Raw genomic sequence first — 18,178 nt, 5'->3', positions numbered from 1 at the left:
GTTCCTTTGCTAGTTATTAGAAGAAAATCAAAGTGTTACATTCCCCTTATTCGCAAAAGCCTGTCCTAAGACAATGGTGTGCTTGCAGTAGCAGGGAGCTGAGGCGGCAGCGGGGAAGGAGGGCTGCCAGGGCCGCTGAGGGAAGAACCGCCGCCACGCAACCAGGCCGCGGCCGCGCCGTGCTGCTGTCCCCGGGCCTGCCTACCGCTTGGGAAACCTGCCTCTGCTGGGCAAACCACGCTCTCGTAATGGTCTGGGAAGGGTTTCAGCCCCACACGGCTGCCCTGGTCCCAAGGGACCCCCTCGCTCCGGGTGAGGGCAGCTGGAGCTCCAAGGGCACGGCACGCTGGTTCTGAGGGGCCTGGGAGGTCCTGTCTGGCTGAAGACGTGTTCTGAGGCACACGGGTGGTCTCAGACCCCATCCAAGCAGCACTTCTCATGCGAGGGGGTCTGGGGGTTATCCAGAACCTGCACTTTGAAACCTGCAGCATCTCCAGATGCAGGAACCACACATAACTAAATGAACCCTGCAAGCAGAATTGCATGAAGACACCACTTCTAACAAGTCCTCTGCTGTGTACGAGGGTATGCAGCTCATACAGAGCCAGTTTTTGGGGGGTGGGTAATGACTCGCTGGTGTCCAGGGCTCCTATCTAAAAATACAGTTCGTATCTCTAGGTCTTAGTTTTCGTAAGTGCTAACTATTTTCATTCATCACTGGTGCTAATCTTACACAGGTCTCAAATGCAAATCTGTGTTTGCGCCATTCTGCAGCTCAGAATAAGGCAGTCTGTTCTCATGCTGTGCTGCGTATCACATTTCTCAGACTTCCCCGTCTTTCCCTCTGTCCCAAAACTCTGAGTATTTCTCCGTGGCTGCGTGTGTGGAATTTCTCACGGGACCCCTGGCAGAACCAGCGTGAGCGGCCATTCTGGGCTGCATGAGCGGGAGCCAAAAACAGGTTTAAGTTTTCACGTAATTACTGCCTATTTGCCACTGGCATCACAAGAAAAGTTTGTGAGTGTTGACTTTGCAGGTGTTGCAGAGCGTGCTGCAGCAAAGCAGGAGGGCTCTTTAAGTCTTAAGAGTTTTTGAATGTTACTTGACCTGTCTCCGTGCTGCTGAGGCCACTTTGATAGCAGATGGATCAATACCTCGCTGTTTGTGTAGAGGTGTCTTAAGTGCTATTGTCATCTGCTTGCAGCTCTGACAAAGCAATTATTACTGTATGAGTGGTAGGTTTTACATGTGCTGAGCATTAGCCAACACTGGGTCACCCTGGTTTCTAAGGAAAGCAGCAAATGTCACTTATTGCAGTGGCACTGGCTTGTTCCGCTCAGGGTAAGGGACTGTTACTAATTCCATTATAAAGCTGCTACTTTCTGGGGCGTCCAACTTGCTACAGAAATGGTGGCGTAACTTTGGGTAAGAGTATATAACCAGTGACACCTGCTGCTCTAGCCAGTGTCCCCTCTCATCTCCTTTGCGCTGGTTAAGCCCACGGCACGCTTATTACAGCCCCAACGTTATCATTTGTAGTAGTTGACCCTAGTAAAAATAGCATTAACATTGGGAGGTGCTGCTTTGCTGCCTCCAAAGCAGGGTGGCTTCACTGCTGGCAGGGAGCCTCTGGTTGGGGCACTCTCAGCAGTCCTCAAGGGCTTTTTGAGTAGCATTGGTTTTAGAGCAGCTCAGAGATGGCTCTAGCCTTCAGCGAGGCCTCTGTGGCCGGTGGGGTTTATAGCGGCATACCCCATCTTGTACACCCACACCCCTTCCTCCCCCCACCCCCAGCTTGATCTGGACAAGCTGTTGGACCGGGGTGCACACACTGGTGTCCCTTCTGATCTTTGTAATTGCCTCTGGCTGGTAATTAACAGCGCAAGGGTACTACTAATGAGGGGAAAAAAAATGTTGAAATTGCTGCCAGTTTATTCTGCTGCAAAATGTTAATTAAAAAAAAAAAAAAAAAAAAAAAAAAAGGTCTGGTGCTTGGTGTCAGTCCTACCCTTAGGAAAGAAGTGTTGTGCTCCTGCAAGTGCCGCATTCCTACCAACCCCGCGACAGCAAGCGAAGCATACGTCCCTTTGGCCTTCAGCTTCCTGCAACGGGAGCTCCGTGTAACGAAGGCCGCAGCAGCGTTCGCTCACGGACCTACCTCCAGCTCACAGCGCTGCCCCTGAATGCAGGCAACCTCTTTGAGCTGTCTGGATATTTTCTAACATCCCTGCTGTGTTCGTGTTGCAGGTGTGCCGATGCTATCTGTACAACCCAAAGGGAAGCAGAAGGGCTGTGCTGGCTGCAACAGGAAGATCAAGGACCGGTACCTGCTGAAGGCCCTGGATAAGTACTGGCACGAAGACTGCCTAAAGTGTGCCTGCTGCGACTGTCGTCTTGGAGAGGTTGGATCAACTCTTTACACAAAAGCGAATCTCATTCTTTGCCGCAGAGATTACCTGAGGTAAATAGAGGAAGGTACCGTGGGCTCTTCCCAAAGCCTCTCGGTTTGCTGCCAGCTGCTTGTCTTTCTAGCCCCCCTGCTGTGAAAATGTGTAGTTGTGCGTGGTCAGCCCTGCCCAGAGGAGGCTGGAGTTCTTTCCCTGTCTGAGCGTGGCTTTTGGTTTGCACTAAACATGCTTAGTGAGGTGTCATCCTGTTTTTAGGTCAAGGCAGGAGGAGGGTGGCGTGACTTAACTCTTATTGTGAACCAACAAAAAGCAAAAAGTGCTTGCTGAGAAAATTAAGACCATTAATTCTTCTTGCATATCTATGATGTTATCTATGCTCCTTTACGACATTCTGTGATCTGAGCGGACCTTTAGCTTTTCCTTTTCTCTTTCAGTGCTGACTTTTACACAGACTTTTAGCGCCTATATTCAGTAAAGTTCCTCCCACGGGGCTCTTGTCTCTTTGCTAAGTAAACAGAGCAAAACACTCCAAAATTACAGATCAACTTCAAAAATTTTTTGTTCATGAGGTAGTCTGCAGAGATCAATGCTAACTCTGGGTTAGAGCTACCCTGACAGTCTGTGTCTGCAATACATAACAACACAGGGGATTTTTTGCCTAGCATGTATAGGGTTGTTGCACAAAATACTTTAGATAAGCACAAATGAATTTTAGCAAGGCAGCAGCCCTAATGCAAGCATTCTTATGAGGGTCGCACTGCAAAACACTCCAAGTTTTATTTTATTTTTCCTTTGGAAGAACGTACTTGATCTCCAGCTAGTGTTTGTTTTCTTTTTTTTTTCTGACACTATTTCTTGTGCAGCCTCAACCAGCAAACACACGTGAAGCCAAACAAAGCCCACCACACTGGTTTCAGAAAGGAAGGTACATTGCTGCTAGCCTTCTGGTGTGCAGGTGGTGGCTAGGTTAGTCCCGGTCATCAGATACTTCATGTGTTTCAGTGTAAAACATATTCCTGAAAATCTTTAGTAAAGTTTTCTAAGCAAACTTAAACAAGGAAGTTTCTCTTTCTAAAACGAGATGGATCCAAATAGAAGAAATAAGTCTAATAGCTGCTCTATGAGAGCTGCCACCTTGCCTTTCAGCGAGGCAGTATACAAAAACATCCTATCCACACAAGGATTTTTGCTCACTTTTGGGATGTATTAACTGCTATTCACAGGAACCCCCAAAGTCTTTCGGAAGAGCTGCTTCTAGAAATAGTCTTTCTTCCAGAAAGTATAGGCAGCATTAGCTTCTGGGATGTTTCTTTATATGTGGCGGTCTTAAAACATATACCTTGTTTGCACCCAGCATGCCAAGCAATCTAGTTCTCTCCATCGGCCACCCTCCTCTTCATTATTTATCATTTCTGTAGACTTTGTCATATGTGCATTTGATTACTTAAAATTGTTGTTGTTTTGTTTTTAAAATTATTCTGACCTGAAAGACAGCTATTCAGTGTTTTTCCATGTGTTGCAGAACCCTACTAAAAATTCATCAGCTGGGTGGTGATTCCCATTCACATTAGTTTTTTGAGACCTACAAGTCCATTTAATGAATGCTGTATTGATTTATATTTGTTTTAGTTTCATAACAAAAATAACGTGTGGCATCAAATCAGTCATGTTAGAGTACCAAAGGAGAGCAATATCGATGATGATAAACTTGGAAGAACTTTTTATCACTGCAGTTGTGGGGCATCTCTTTCTTTCTTTGGTTTATCTTGAGAATACTGCTTTGAGGTAGAAAAGCTTAATCTGTGATCTTCCCACTGGACCGGGGATGACAAGCCTTTGGGGGGCACATGAGAAGTCTGTGCTAGAGTAAGGAAATAAGGTAGGAGATGCAGACTCCAAGAAGCAGCCCACATCCCAGCTTTGAGAAGACGGGGCAATTCATGATGTGAAATGTGGAAGGCAACAGTTGAAGATAGTGTTTTACCATGGCCACATAGCTTCTGTGACAGCAGCAAGTGTGTCTTTGAAGCAAACTTGTCCTGGACCTGAAAGAGGTTTTGTAGGCTCCTCTGCCTCTTATTTGTTGGGTTAGAATAATCCCTGACCAGCCAAGGGGGGGAGTCTGTTACTATTTGTACAGAATGGTTAAATTGCAAAGAGAAAGTTTATGTGGTCCAGCAAAACTGAACTAGGTGTTCTCTGTGCTAAAGAAACGATAGGTATTATGAGTAGAACTGGGGGTCTCCTATTGGTACTGCAGGAGGGCACCATATGCTTTAGCTGGCTGCACAGTCTCCTGTACACCTCTGGCTACTCTTAACCTCCTCAGGTGATGCGTGCAGCTGTGATGTTTTGTGTTCTTGCTAATTAAATTCAGGTTGATACTCACTTTGGGGGTTTCTGCTGCACTCCTGGGTTCTGTCCTCCTGCTGATAAGGAACCCTTTCAGGGTCCTAGAATAGCAATAAGGAGCAGCGCCATACAACCCTCTATTTTATGGAAGCATAAAGCATTTTTTAAAATTATTTTTTACTTTAAAACATCTCCTGTTGCCTTCTACGCATAGTATTTCTTTCTCTCTCAATTTTAACTATTAGTTCTATTAATAGAAGGAACTGAAGTTGCTGCCACCATCCTCAGTTCTGTCAGTTCACTCCCGGTAATTTGAATTTTTCTTCTTGTAGAATTACCCATTTCCATCATATTTAATTCCTTCCCTTTAACAGTTTTAGAGTCTCTATCCACATCTTTTTGACCCTGCTAAACAACTCATGGTATTTATTCTACTCACCAGATTTTAGCAGAATTCATTGCTAAAAATAAGCTTTGGTACCTCACGCTGTACTCACATCAAGAAGTGAGTACTGTGCTTGGAGGACAGTCAAAGGAATTGTTGACCACTTCTTCTGTATGCCTTGAGTGAGGCCAGTGTCAAATACTGTGCTGATGTTTAGTAGGTCAACCATCACTTGAAAAGCTAGAATTAAAACCTAGACTGACTTTGAGGCCGTAACTGTAAGTATCTGCATCTTTCGTATCACAAGTCCAAAAGGGATGTAGTTGCGTGAAGACCAGGAGGAAAGCTTTGGTGTCTCACAGTCTCCTCCTGACAGGCTGCTGTTTCTTCGACCTTGCCCACCAGCTGAACGAGGCGTTGGGGCACACGTGCTCCGTCAGGCGGTGCGACGTGCTTTCCCCCGCCCTGCTCGGGGGGCTCCTCTGCAGCCACGGCCAGGGTTGGGCTCAGGGACAGACGTCGGGGCTTCTGCCACCAGCACGGGGCATGGCACTGGGATGGGAGCGGCTGGCTCCTGCCCCGCTGTGTCGCAGCCAGCCGTGGTGGTGGTGGTGGTGCCGCCTCAGCGGGCAAATCTTTGAAAATCTTTCAAATATTTTTCAGGACCTGCTAGCAGACCACAGCCCGATCATTTGTTTCAAAAGATAAACTGTCGTCATTGCTTGTGAAGGAACATTTGTTAACCTTCACATTTCATAAAACACTTTCTTGCTCATTTTTTAATCATGAAAGATGAAATTGGATCTCGAGTTGTTATCCTTGCGGTATCACCTCAGTCTCCAGCTGTGTCAAGATGTATCTTTCGATACATTTCATCTGAGCAAATAGATTTACCATTTGTTTCATAATCACAGTTCCAGCATTTCTACATCTAATTATTTCTGATAAGCGAATGCTATTGGAAGGCTGCTTCTGGGACGGAGCAGCTTTAGCGTGCGGCTCGGGAGGCCCCTCGCAGCCCCCGTGCAGCAGCGCCGCCTCCGTCTTCCTGCGTGTAATTAAACATCCACCCGGCTCCGGGTCACAGGCAAGGCTTGGGTGTCGCACCGGGATTTCCCGGGAGGGTCTGACAACGTAAGTTTTGCTGCGATGTGCTGATGAAGAATGTCATTTTTCCTTTTTACTCAGCATGGTGCCCTCACGTGAGGAAAGGAGGGTCAGGATCACTTTGACAGGGGCAGAGCGGTTGCTCCAGCACGTTTGCTGTGCTGGTGTCGGGAAAGTTTTTCATTGCTTAAATTGATTAGGGCTTTAATTAGACTCTAAAGAAAGCTCAAAACCTGCATTCAGAAATGATGGTGAATTGGTAAGAGAGAGGATTTTCTGGGAAGTCCTGATGTCGACCTCAGTGGATTTTGTAGAAATTCTTTTCCCCAGTTCCCTGCAGGTTTTGATCAGCGTTGGAAACTCAGCATGGCTCAATGCTGCAACCCAAGCATGGTGTCAGTGCCTGGGGCAGGCAGGACAGTCCTGGGCACCCCAACATCCCCTGGCACTGGCACACCGCGGTGCTGTTTGGAGGCTTTAACTCCAACTTCTCTGCACACCACCAAAGGCATCTCTGAGGCTAGGCGAGTCACCTGTCCAGCGCTGGGGTTTCCAGTTGTTGGATACTGGGTTTGGTTCTGTTTGAATGTCCCTAGCAGGTTCAGTTTGCGAGTGAATCGCTCTGGCAGCCCTCTAGATGTTCTGTATCTGATGCTGTCCTGTATCCTGCAAAGGCGCAGGGTGTAATTTTGTTGTGGATTATGAAAAGCCATTTTACACAAACGCGGGCGCCTCGCTGACTGGCGCAGAAGGACGCAGACAGATGCCCTCCTTCTGGTCTCCTTGGTCCTTCCCCAAGTCGGGAATGAAAGCCCTGAACCAGCTGGGTTTCTCAGCACGGACTTTCAGAAACTGAAGAAAGTATGCTGAAATTTGCAGAACTTAAACTAACGTCAGAGACATCGATAATACTCTGAATGAAGCTGCAGCAGCTGCAGCCCCTTGAAGCAGGGAGGAAGGAGGAAGGTATTTCGGATTTTTTCCCCCGAAGGGGCACAGTGTGCATACATGGACTGAGAGCGTGCACTGCCCGCTTTTCACGGGACACGTTCAGTGTGGGAGGGGAGGCAGAAATGTTCAGCCTGGCTGAACAAATGGCGTCTGCTCAGAGCCTGCAAGTGCTGCTAAATCGAAGTGCTGTTCTTGCATCGCAACAGGGACCGTCTTGCATGCTGCATAGGATACCCTCACTTCTACGCTTGGTATCTGTACAAATTAAGGAAGACTAATTAGGCTCAAAATACAATGTGTCTTGGCAGCATTGCTGTGCTTTGTGATGTTAAAGCACAGATTATTTTTTTTTCCTTCATAGTATCTGGTCCAGGAGTTCCTCACAGCCTGTGCTTTTCAGGATAAACAAGCGATGTATGTTTTGTTCACTTGCTTTTTTCCTTTTTTTTTCCCCTCCACAACCTCCCAGTGAGGTGGAAGGCTTATGTGGAGGATTTTTCCCCGCTGTGATATGCTGACATGCCTCTTGTGCTTTCAAACTTGCAGTTTTCTGACTGCTGTTTTTAAACTCTCCTAAGAGGAGGTGCTCAACAAGTGCTCAGCAGTTGCAGAGGCAGCCAAGATGGGTTTTAAGGCCAGTGGCATCAGTTACACCACAGGAAGGCTGGGGCAGGAGAGGAAGACCAGGACTTCGACCTGTTAAGAGCCCCAGCCCCACTGTAAATACCTCTAGAAAATATGGAGGAAGAGACAAAAGAGTAAAAATAAGTGAACATTCATATGAGCTCTTCAACTGAAAACACGTGCCCTTGAGCGACCTTGAAGTTTATGCCTGGTAATCTCAGAGCTAGTGCGGGTCACCCAGCCAGGGGGCTTTGTTTGAAGTCCTCTCGTTACGCCGTCCGGGAATGACAAACCCTTGGGCACGCAAGATGGAAATTCCTTTGGACTGAACTTGAAGGCATCATGAAAGGACAGCCTGACCAGCTTCATCAGTATCAAAATGCGTTTCCTTTCCTTCAGCTGACGTGACCTCCCGCTGCAGCACTGACAGCGGCCTCCTGGAGAGGAGGCTGCACCAGCTACGATGTATTTACCCTGCTGAAATGCCACTCGCAAAGGCTTTCTCTGAATATTACACGAATGCTGATTACGGGGAAGTTCGGAACCTCAGGTCTGAAGTCGCTTTTAAGCTTCCCCTTTTTATCTTTTCAAGTGATGTTCAGGCTTCCCTGCAATTATTGGCATGTTCAGTACCCCGCTCAGATCAGACTTGTAGCTCAGTATATTTATAGTGTGCCCAGACAGGAAAAACACGGATTGAAAGCTGGTAAAAGCTATCCTCGCTGTAAGGCGACTTGGTTTGTTTCCAGTAGTACAGGGGGAAATCCTTTCGTTTCGTAGCAATGAGTTCCAGGTAGGTAAAGCGAGCCTTGTTCTAAGCGGTCCTGATGGATCTAGGAAATAAACAGCAGCAGGCAGGAAGGGAAAGGGGAATGGGAAAACCTGTTCTACCTACTAGCTGGAGAGAGGCTATGAGCATGGGATCCATACCTCTTCAAAAACCTATATATCCAGATAATTGGGTATACAAATATAGAGAGAAATATGTAGTTGTGCAGGTAACTACTTGCATGTAAAAATGTAGGTACTTATTTGTAGCTAAGTGTTTATTCCTTTTCCAACTCATAATTCTTAGCTTTCACTGACAAAGTGTATTGTTTTGGGGAATTATCAGTCTCAACTCAGCAGCTTAATTTTGAACTTGTCTTGTTCTGGTATTGTTTAAAAAACAAAACAAAAAACAAACAAAACCCTCACAACCCATCCGTTCTGTGCCACTCATTATTTACAAGTGCCTGTCCTGGTCCCTCTTTTTTGTTTCCTTTAGTGAAGGCAACAGCTCCAAAATTTTCACTCGATGCAGAGGGAAGATTCTTCTTCCTTGCTTGCAAGCTACAAGCTAGCCAGACACCAGGCCAGAGGGAAGAAGGAGTGGGGATTCCCTCCTTGCAGCCAGCGACTAACACAGATCGTTGTTTGTAGTGATGACAAGAAATAGGTAATTGGTTTCTCAGTTCAGCCAACTTGCACATTCTGGTCTGAGAAGGAAAAAAAAAATCTTTAAAAAGGTGCTGAAATTAATGTCATCTTATAAGAAGTTTCTACCCATTTTCCTACGCTACGGACACTTTGCCATTCTCTTCTCCCCCCCAAACCCGCAGGGTGCTGCTGGCTTTAGGTACAGCTTGAATTAACACCTTGAACTAACTTCGGGTGTATTCACAGAGCCCATGAGGTCTGCATCATCGTGCAGAAGGCTATACTTCAGTCCAAACAAGATGTGATGTAAAAAATATCCTTCAACAGTTGCATACCACTTCCAAGAGCACTCCCCTCTTTTCCCATTAATTCATTTGCATTCACTGCCGCTCCTGTATGCCAATTAGCTTTAATTTTTACTATACACACTGACATCAATGGCCAATGAGAACAGCGCGTAGCAGGGTTTTTAGTGTGCCTATAAACTACAGAAAATTGTCCTTGGACAAACTCCTGCTTTTAGACTGGCTGACAACAATAGACATGGTTAAGTTCAGGCTAAGAGCCATTAAACATAATTACTACCACGGGGTAAAAGTTTAATTGTGTTAAATTTTAAATCTGCATAGTCTGTGCTTATTTACAAGCTGGCTAGGTTGTCTTGTTACATAAGGGGGAATAAATCTGTACTTAAAAATTGTTGCCTTTTATCTTCAAAAGCAAGATTGAAAAAAAAAATATGGTATTTTTAGAAGCAGCAAAAGTATCAAGACTGAACCCTTTCTGTATTTCCAGCTTCTTTTATGCCAATGGCACCAAGCTGGTAAGTAGATGCTGAGCATCTTCTGATAGATTTTTCTAATGCGCTTAAACTTTGTGTGCGTGAGTGTGTGAGAGAGCGTCGCATCTGTTACGAAGGTGTCTGGGGGACAGAATGCAGATCAGTGTGTTCATGTGGGGTTATTTTAAATTTAGCCACAGATGGGGCTTGTGGTGGAGGATTTCTTCCTCTCCCTCCTCCAGCAACGTTAAGTTCCCCACCTCAGAAAGTTTCAGCTCAAGTAGCTGCTGGGTAAGTCGGTATCAGAGGGGGCTTGTTTTTTTTTTAAAGGCAAGGAAAAAAGGCAAAAGTCCATGTTCGTTTTGCTTTTCTTCGAGCAGATTAAAAAAATGTTTGTTTCGTGTTCACTGAGCTACAAGTTGCAGCGTATTTTTAGAAGCACGCTGAATATACAGGGCTCTAAATCACTCTCTGAAAAGCAGATTAAAATTAGGAAGTGCTAGAATAAGTGTGAAATGTTCATCGGTTGGGAAAGGCAGGGGATGGAGGACTGTGAAACTTGATAGAAGAGAAAAAGATTAGCGCGTGGACTAGCTGGGAGCTACGTTTATGTAGACATTAGAAGGCAACACGATTTCAGCTGGACAGAACATAAGCTTCAGATCTTATGCAAACAGTCAAAGCTGTTTAACAATTGGTTTACCCCCAGCCCCCTGAAAGGAGACAGGTGAATACGATGCCAAATACATTTTTCATGTTTCTTAAGCTAACTGTTTAAATAGTTAAGTGAACATCTGTCCAAATTTCCCCATCATTTCCATTTAGAAAAGTCTCCCATTTGAAGGCTGAAGAAAAGCGCCTGCTTAACAATGCAAATGGTGCTGTCTGGGGCCCCTTTATTTTGTTTAATCTAGATTGAGCTCCACACAACTGTGATGCTAATGAATAATGGATATTTTATACTTGTGCGCGTAGCAGTGCTGGGCACAGAGCAAATCTAGGATTAACCTCCCGGTTTCCCTGCCTAATGTATTGGGCTCTTTTTTTTTTTTTTTTTTTTTTTTTTTTTTTTTTCGAGTTTGCTGTGACTTGGGCACTCTAAAAACGTATGCTGGGTTTTGCGGAAAATGGCAAAACCACAGCAAAGCTGGCAGGTTTTGCTCCGCTGAAGCAAAGGGAGCAGCCACGCTGGGGGAGGGAGGGACCGCGGATGTCTGTATTAGGGCTTGATTTGCGAGCGGGTGCTGAGCGAGGGCCCGAGCATCTCAGGGTGCATCCTGTCTCAGGAGCAAGCTAACTTTGGTGGCACAGCACAGTGAGAGTGGGAGAGTTATGTGGAGGTTTCTGTAACATTGCTGAGTGGTTTAGTTCACAATTACTGGCCAGTAATAATTAGTATTGATTAGCTTGGCAAATTGCAGGGTTAGAAATTGGTTATAGATTTTCCTGATGCTCCCCGTCTTTGTGTTGTGGAATCAGCCAGAAGCAGTGGCTTGAAACGAGCCCCGAGCCCAGACCTGTCTGCGGGCAGCGACGCGTTGCACGCGCGGAGCTGGCGGGGAGCCACAGCCGTACGCCAGGAGACGCCTCGTTCCGCGAGTGCAGCTCTTGTCATCTCCGAGGCAAAGTAGCTGACCGCGTGTGTATTGACCACAGATGCAGGTGGAATGTGGCTTTGTTGGCCTGTTGATTCCCGCCCCAGCTGCTTTGCCTGGCTTTCACGTGGTGGCGGTGCGTACACGGGCCCGCGGGGGCTTCTCGGAGAACGGGGCTGGGGGAAGGATGCTGCCGTCTTGGTTGAGTCCCCCGGCAGGAGCTGTAACAGCAGCAGACGTCTGGGGAGACAGATAGTGAAAGGCAAGATGGAAGTGGCAAAGCTTCCAGTGCTGTAGGGCTGTCCTCGAGCACCGGGGAGCTGAAGTGGAACGGCTGAGCACGCTGGCCGGGCCTTGGCAGAAGGGCTTAGCTGGCTCCCGGGAGGGATGTGGAGGAGGGGGCACAGCCAGCGAGGAGGGCTTGTCCTCCTTGAGACGCTTTGCCAAACGCTCTGGTGCTCGTCGCCAGAGAAATTGTGCTTTTGCCTCTTAAACAGCAGGTGAGCGAGGCTCTTGGCGAGCCCCGCCGCAGCTCCGCTGGCCGGGGGTGCCAAAGCTCGCCAGCCTGCGGCCACAGTAGGGACGAAGGGCAGCTTTGGGCACCTTCCCCCCGCCCCGGGGGCAAAGATAGCTCTTGACTGAAATTTTGTGAGCCCCGAAATAGCGCGCCGAGTGTTTAATGCTGTTCTCCATTAGACAGCAAATTAGCCCTGGGCTTGCAAACCAAATGAAGTTTTCATCTTGACAGTCAGGGCCTGCTCACCAGGCAGTTTTAGCCCAAGTTCCTGCGCACTGGTTGGTCAGCGAGATGGAGACTGCAACTTCTATTTATTGGTGCAATACAGTATTTGATACTGCTAATTACACTTAATTAGTCCTTCCACCATTTAATTAAAATGGCTTCTAATGATTGTGCTTCTTTGGCAGGCTCTTTGGTACCACCGGGAATTGCGCTGCCTGCAGTAAACTGATCCCTGCCTTTGAGATGGTGATGAGGGCCAGAGATAATGTTTACCATTTGGACTGCTTTGCCTGTCAGCTCTGCAACCAGCGGTAAGGACGCAATTGTTACACACACAAACACGAGCTAATTTATCCCTTGGCCTGCAAAACAGAGAAGTGTATGACCCACGCTACCTTTCTGGGGCTCTCAGCCCACTGGCATGGCTGGGGTTGGCGCAGTCGGCTGCCTGCGTGAGGCGTGTGAGTACCTGTGGCCTTCACTGCAAATCCCCCTGGAGCTGGTGGGAGCCGGGGGGGCGAGAGGGGCATGGAGACTGCAGGTCTGGATGCTGTTGTATGCAGCACAGCTGCTGCTGAATAAAACAAACTGCTTCAGCGTCCTTTCAGCAACTACCCTCCTTTGCAGAACACAGAAGATGGGGAATGGATGTCCTCTGGCAAACAAATTAATTTTATTTTGCTTAAATAAGGTTTCTGACACCTGCAGAACTGGGGATGACCGAGAAGAAGGAGAAATAGGAGGGACAAGCAGGAGAACAATACTCTAGATAAGCCCTTTCCAGCACTAGGAACAAGTCCCTGTAGTTGCTGTGTAATTAACAGGGGATCTTGGTGCAATTTTAAATGGGATTTGTGTGTTTCTGCTGGGTTTTACCCAGTGAAAAATGCACGTCAAAGTGTACAATAATGGGCTGTGTGCAGAGTTTTCCCACGGACTTATCTGTAGCTAGCTGAATCTGGGAGGGCTGTGGAAACTCATCCCCGTGCCCTATTTGTTGGTGATTGTAGACAGAAGGGAAGCCCATGGAGTCAGATGTAATTCAGTATCCCTTTTTGGTCCAGCCAGCCAGCCAGCCTGCTCCAAGATAGAACCAAAAGCGCCTGCTGTTCTTGCTGCTCATTTAGTCAAGCTGTAGTGCCTGCCCAGCAGCCAAAGGCTGTGCTTATGCCACACGGTGCGTCTTCTACACTGCTGGTCCTGTCCCCCAGAGATTAAACTAGAAGGCAATGATTTGGCCTGTGTGAAGGTGTGAGAGAGACAGCAAGGGGCGAAAGATGGCAAATCTCATGGGAGGGTGGAGACCTTTATTCTGTACAAGTCAGGCTAGAGCCTGACTTAAAAACTTACCACTTCCTTGCCACAAAACAAAAGTCACAGTAGGACCTCCATAGCTCTACAGGATGCCATACCTGGTGTGTGTGGGCGTGCAAACCTCCTCCACCTTTCCCACTAACCAATGGGACCATGCAAACTGGAGCCTGGTCCTTCTTCCCTGCTCATTGACAGGGGTTTTGGTCGTTGGGATAAATGGAGCGTGCCGCTTCGTGCCGGAGCAGGGAAGAGGCGCATTAGATGAGCGGTTTGCAGCGCTGGCGGCTGTAGTCCATCACGTTATTGAGCACGGAGGCGGTGTTTGCTCGAGGTGGAAAACTCTCCCATAAATACCGACGGCTTCCCTGCGCGGTGGCAGCGCCGAGGCGGCACTGACATCTAGTGGCTCCTGGCCCTGGGCCGCCGCTGCTCGCCAGGAGCATCGCTGAACCGCTCTCTTTCTTGCCCGCTCTTCGTTTTGCTGCTCGCACTTCTGCAATGGCCGTGGTCGCTGTTCAGCTGCATGTGACTGCAAGCAGGGCTGGCCCGTTCCCTCCCCAAGATGCCGTTCCTTCACGCGGCTGAAATTGCTGCTTTGTGAGGTTTTCCTGCGGAGTTGGAAGCATTACACGGTGCTGCTGAGCTTGGCCCGCAGGGTCGGGTTTCCTTCACCGGTACTGGTTTTCTTTTAAATTTCACCTTACTACAAAGGCTCAGAGGCAGCTCTCTGCCTGTCTTCCCCTCGAGGCTGCAGGCACCGTTGTTGCACTCGGAGTGAGGTGCAGTCTCTGCCCCTCTCATACCCCGCGCACGCTGCCACTGCTAGCAGGGCCCGGGCGGTCCCACCTGGCTGACAGTCGCTCTTTGGTGCACGAGGGATTTGCCCAGTTTGGGGCAAGCTGAGCTTTTCTGAAAGACATGCTGAGTAGACAGCACAGAGCTATGTGTAAGTTGTTATTTTTGGCTTAGGTCAGAAAGCTACAAACACTTATGACTTATCCTCAAGAGATTTGGGCCTGAAAGGGCAGAATGAAAGTGTTCCTGTCACAGCAACGCTGCAAGCTGAAGCAGAATTATGGGCCTGAGTCAACCTGAGTCAAAACTGCAAAGGTGGATGCCAAAGCTAGTTTGGAATCGGTAACCCTGCCCATTTCTCCAGCTATGCAAAGATTTGATTGTGAAGACTTCTCTCCTTTAGTTCTCTTCCAGCTTGCTTACCCTTCTTTATTAGCTAGGCTGCGTCTGTGTACAGAGTGTTAAATTCAGTGCAGCAAAATCTCTCATATTTATCCAGAGCATGCAGTGTTTTCATTAGCTTCAAAACTGGGTTTGCAGGTGCAAAGAGGCAACGTCTCCTTTCCTCTGAATGAAGCCCTTCTCCCAAACTGGCGGGGTCTCTGGGTGCCCCTTGCTGTGTGTTTCAGTGCTCTCACACGGACATACTCCAGCTCCCTAGTCCTCCAGCTTCTCCTGCTCCTCGAGACCCAAACCAGGGTTGGCATGAGGCAGCTGGTGATGATGCTGGGCACGAGTCATTTTTGTGTTTCTCTTTCTGGAGATTTATATTGTACTTAGGGTAACGACAAGCAGCAGAACGCAAGCTGCTGTGTTGTTAATTATAGTGAGTAAACCGCTGGTGGGGAATGCGGTTTTCTGGAGTGGGTGCACAATACAATTTTTAGCTTAAAAGTTGTTAATTTAAAGTGAGATTCATTTTTAGCTTCTTAATACAGATAAACAGATGAATTTCAGAACTACTAAAGCACATGCCACGGTGGGAAGAAGGTAGGTCTCCAGTGAAACCATGTAAAGTGAGAACTGGTTCCCACTTCTATTTGTCTTGGCAAATTAATAATCTTATCTGCAGCTTGTCCCCATGTCAGACATTTGAAGGAGCTCTAAAATGACCCTAAAATGGCAATGTCCCTGCCAGAGCTCCGCCTAAGAGCAAGCAGGAGTTTGAGGTCCTCTAAATCTTCTGAGGCCAGGATCATCTCCCCCAATCTTCCTTCAGCTCTCCCTGAACTCCTGGCCCTGCAGCAGGGCGTCCCCATGGGCTCAGAGCTGCCCACCGGCACGGGGCTGTGGGTTATGGGACGCGGCGTTTGAGGTCGCACTGTGCTCTGGCCAGCCATCGTCCTGTCAGCATGGTGGGCAAAAACCAGCCCCTGGACTTGGCTCGAAGGGCATTGTATGTTATCTTAAGAAGAAAAGATTAGCTTCTAATTCCAGAGCAAGCAGACAGGGTGAAAAAGCTGTGGGCTGTCAATTTATACCTCTCAGATACTATACGTGGAACTTTTTTGACCTTAATGGTCAAATAAAATTGTTAAATATCACAAGCCTCTCTGTCAACCTCAATACAAACAGAACAATTTACATGGTATATAGAGAGCACTGCCCTTCGCTCAATGAAGATAAAGGTTAGGAGTCCAGCTATCAGGAAATTTCTATTTATTGTTCAGCACTGTACACAAGGGGGTGAGGAAGGACTTAATAGCCAGTCCGTGCCTGGAAATTAGTGTAAATACTGCCTCACCTGAGGGAGCTGTGAAAATATGGATACCAGCACAAGCTTCACATAGGCTCTGCGTAAGATATCACCGGCTTGATTTCTGAAAACCTCCCATCTGCAGGGGCGTCCTTCTCAGCTGCTCCTGGCCTCCTCCCCCTGCCTTTGGCCCCAGACTGCCTCAGGTACCCTCTGCTCTAGCCAGCGGGTGCAGCAAAGGCAAAGTGTTACCTTTGCTATTATAATGGGGGGTGTCTTTTGCTGGATGAGTTAAACCTCTGTTTCTTTTCCTTCTGTAATAAAATCACCTGGTTCAAAACATCCTGTTCATACTGAGACCGGTTGACTCTTTTTGTGTTCCAGATTCTGTGTGGGAGACAAATTTTTCCTGAAGAACAACATGATCTTGTGTCAGATGGACTATGAGGAAGGGCAGCTGAACGGGAGCTTCGAGTCCCAGGTTCAATAACAAACCCTGCTTCGCTGGAGCACTGTGGATGGACGCTCGGCCGCACCAGCAGCGAGGCGTCTGTCAGCTTGCCTGCAATATTTTTTTAATTCTTGGTCCAGAGAGGACTATATACATTGTAGTACTTTTCCCCCCCAACACAAAGCAGTTACAATTTTAGATGTACAGTTGTGCCTGCTTAGCTGAGCACTGCATTGCCTGTATGTTTGTGAGTTTTTGGGGTCTGGGGGAGGGCTCTGTACAGTCTGTTTTCTGTATATAAACTGGAACATTTATTTTATGAAAAATGTAATGCAATTTTATTACTGGTGTGAATTAAAAATTATGAATGTTTGCTGGTCATCTTAGCTGTGGTTTGTTCATGCAGTGGGGACCTTTATTTCCTGTGCTTGATGGTGAGCGCACGTCTGTAAATATTTATGCGCATCCCTGGGACTCGTGTGAATAACAGCAGAGGCAGGAGTTCACAGGTGGGATCTGTGGGAAGAGTTCCTGCCGCAGGGTTAAACCTTGCACCATGAGCCATGTGGAGACTCGTCTCCACAATGCTGCTGCGCTACATGACGGGAGGGAGGGAGCCCCACGGGGTGGTGGTGGTGGGGAGCAGTCGGTGCCGCTTGTTGGAACCCACGCAGGCAACGATCAAGGGCTGACTTAGGGCTGAGCCGCATGGACCTGGGCAGGGCACCTCCAGCAGGAGGGCCCTCAGGGGCCTGCTCCGGCCTCAGGCTCCCCCGGCCTACTACAGGCTCCCCCAGGCATAGCTGGCCCCCGGGGATTGAGCAGAACAATGTTTTCAAGGCTTGGACGTGCAGTGAGGTTTTCCTGTGGGGCATTGCTTGTCCAGGGCTGTCCGAGGGCTGATGTCAGGGCTGAACGCAGCCCGGCATGGCTGTGGCACCCCCTGCCCCGCAGCACTCCTCGCTTACTCCCTGCTGGAGGCTTTGACCTCTGGCATAACGAAAGCGGTCGGATTTGAAACATCTCCTGTAGAAAAGCTCTGACCTGTGTTCCTGCTGTGATGCTTTGTGCAGTGATTTTCAAGGTTATGCAGTTGATGTGCAGGGCCCTGGGCTGTACCAAACAAATTTCTCCGTACAGCGAGTGTCGCTTCAATGCAGTGCAGCAGGAGCTCTAAAAGGTGGCTGCAATTCCATCCGTTTTGTTGTCTTGATTTTTCTTTGTGTTTCCCCCCTTCCCTCAAGTAGACAGCAACACCTTTTCGTCTGACGTGACTTGATTAGTTGTTGGTCCTGAGTCCATCTGCTCTCTGACAGGCCTGCAGCGCACCTCAGCGCTGCTCTGCCAGTTGCCTGGAAAGCTTTTATGTGTGTCTGTGTTCAAAGCTGCCAACAGAAGCCCCAGAACCTTGGTACGCTTCAAAACATCAATCACCTGGCTCCTATAGGTACCGTGAACATGGATTGAGTGCTTTTTTCTTTGCAAGCAGACATTTTGGGTTGGGAGCCCCATAACAGCGTATTTTGCCCCATCCCCTTTTCAAAGGACCGGTGGCTTT

The 18,178-nt window shown here is 48.0% G+C and overlaps 1 protein-coding gene across 4 annotated transcripts in view; it reads left to right on the top strand.

Moving 5' to 3' along the window:
- Positions 1-17,001, top strand: part of LMO1 (LIM domain only 1) — an 81,041-nt gene extending 64,040 nt beyond the window's left edge. For all 4 annotated transcript variants that reach the window (XM_035327929.1, XM_035327928.1, XM_035327926.1 and 1 more), the window contains 3 exons: positions 2,248-2,461; positions 12,550-12,675; positions 16,554-17,001. In XM_035327929.1, the coding sequence (XP_035183820.1) occupies positions 2,248-2,461; positions 12,550-12,675; positions 16,554-16,659 (446 nt within the window). In that variant the 3' untranslated portion in view covers positions 16,660-17,001. The remainder of the gene's footprint in view (positions 1-2,247; positions 2,462-12,549; positions 12,676-16,553) is intronic.
- The last annotated feature ends 1,177 nt before the right edge of the window (positions 17,002-18,178 follow it).

Source organism: Oxyura jamaicensis, chromosome 5, assembly GCF_011077185.1.
Source record: "Oxyura jamaicensis isolate SHBP4307 breed ruddy duck chromosome 5, BPBGC_Ojam_1.0, whole genome shotgun sequence".
Taxonomy (NCBI): Eukaryota; Metazoa; Chordata; class Aves; order Anseriformes; family Anatidae; genus Oxyura; species Oxyura jamaicensis.
Note: the sequence above shows the minus strand (reverse complement) of the source record. Positions and strands in the feature narration are given on the sequence as shown.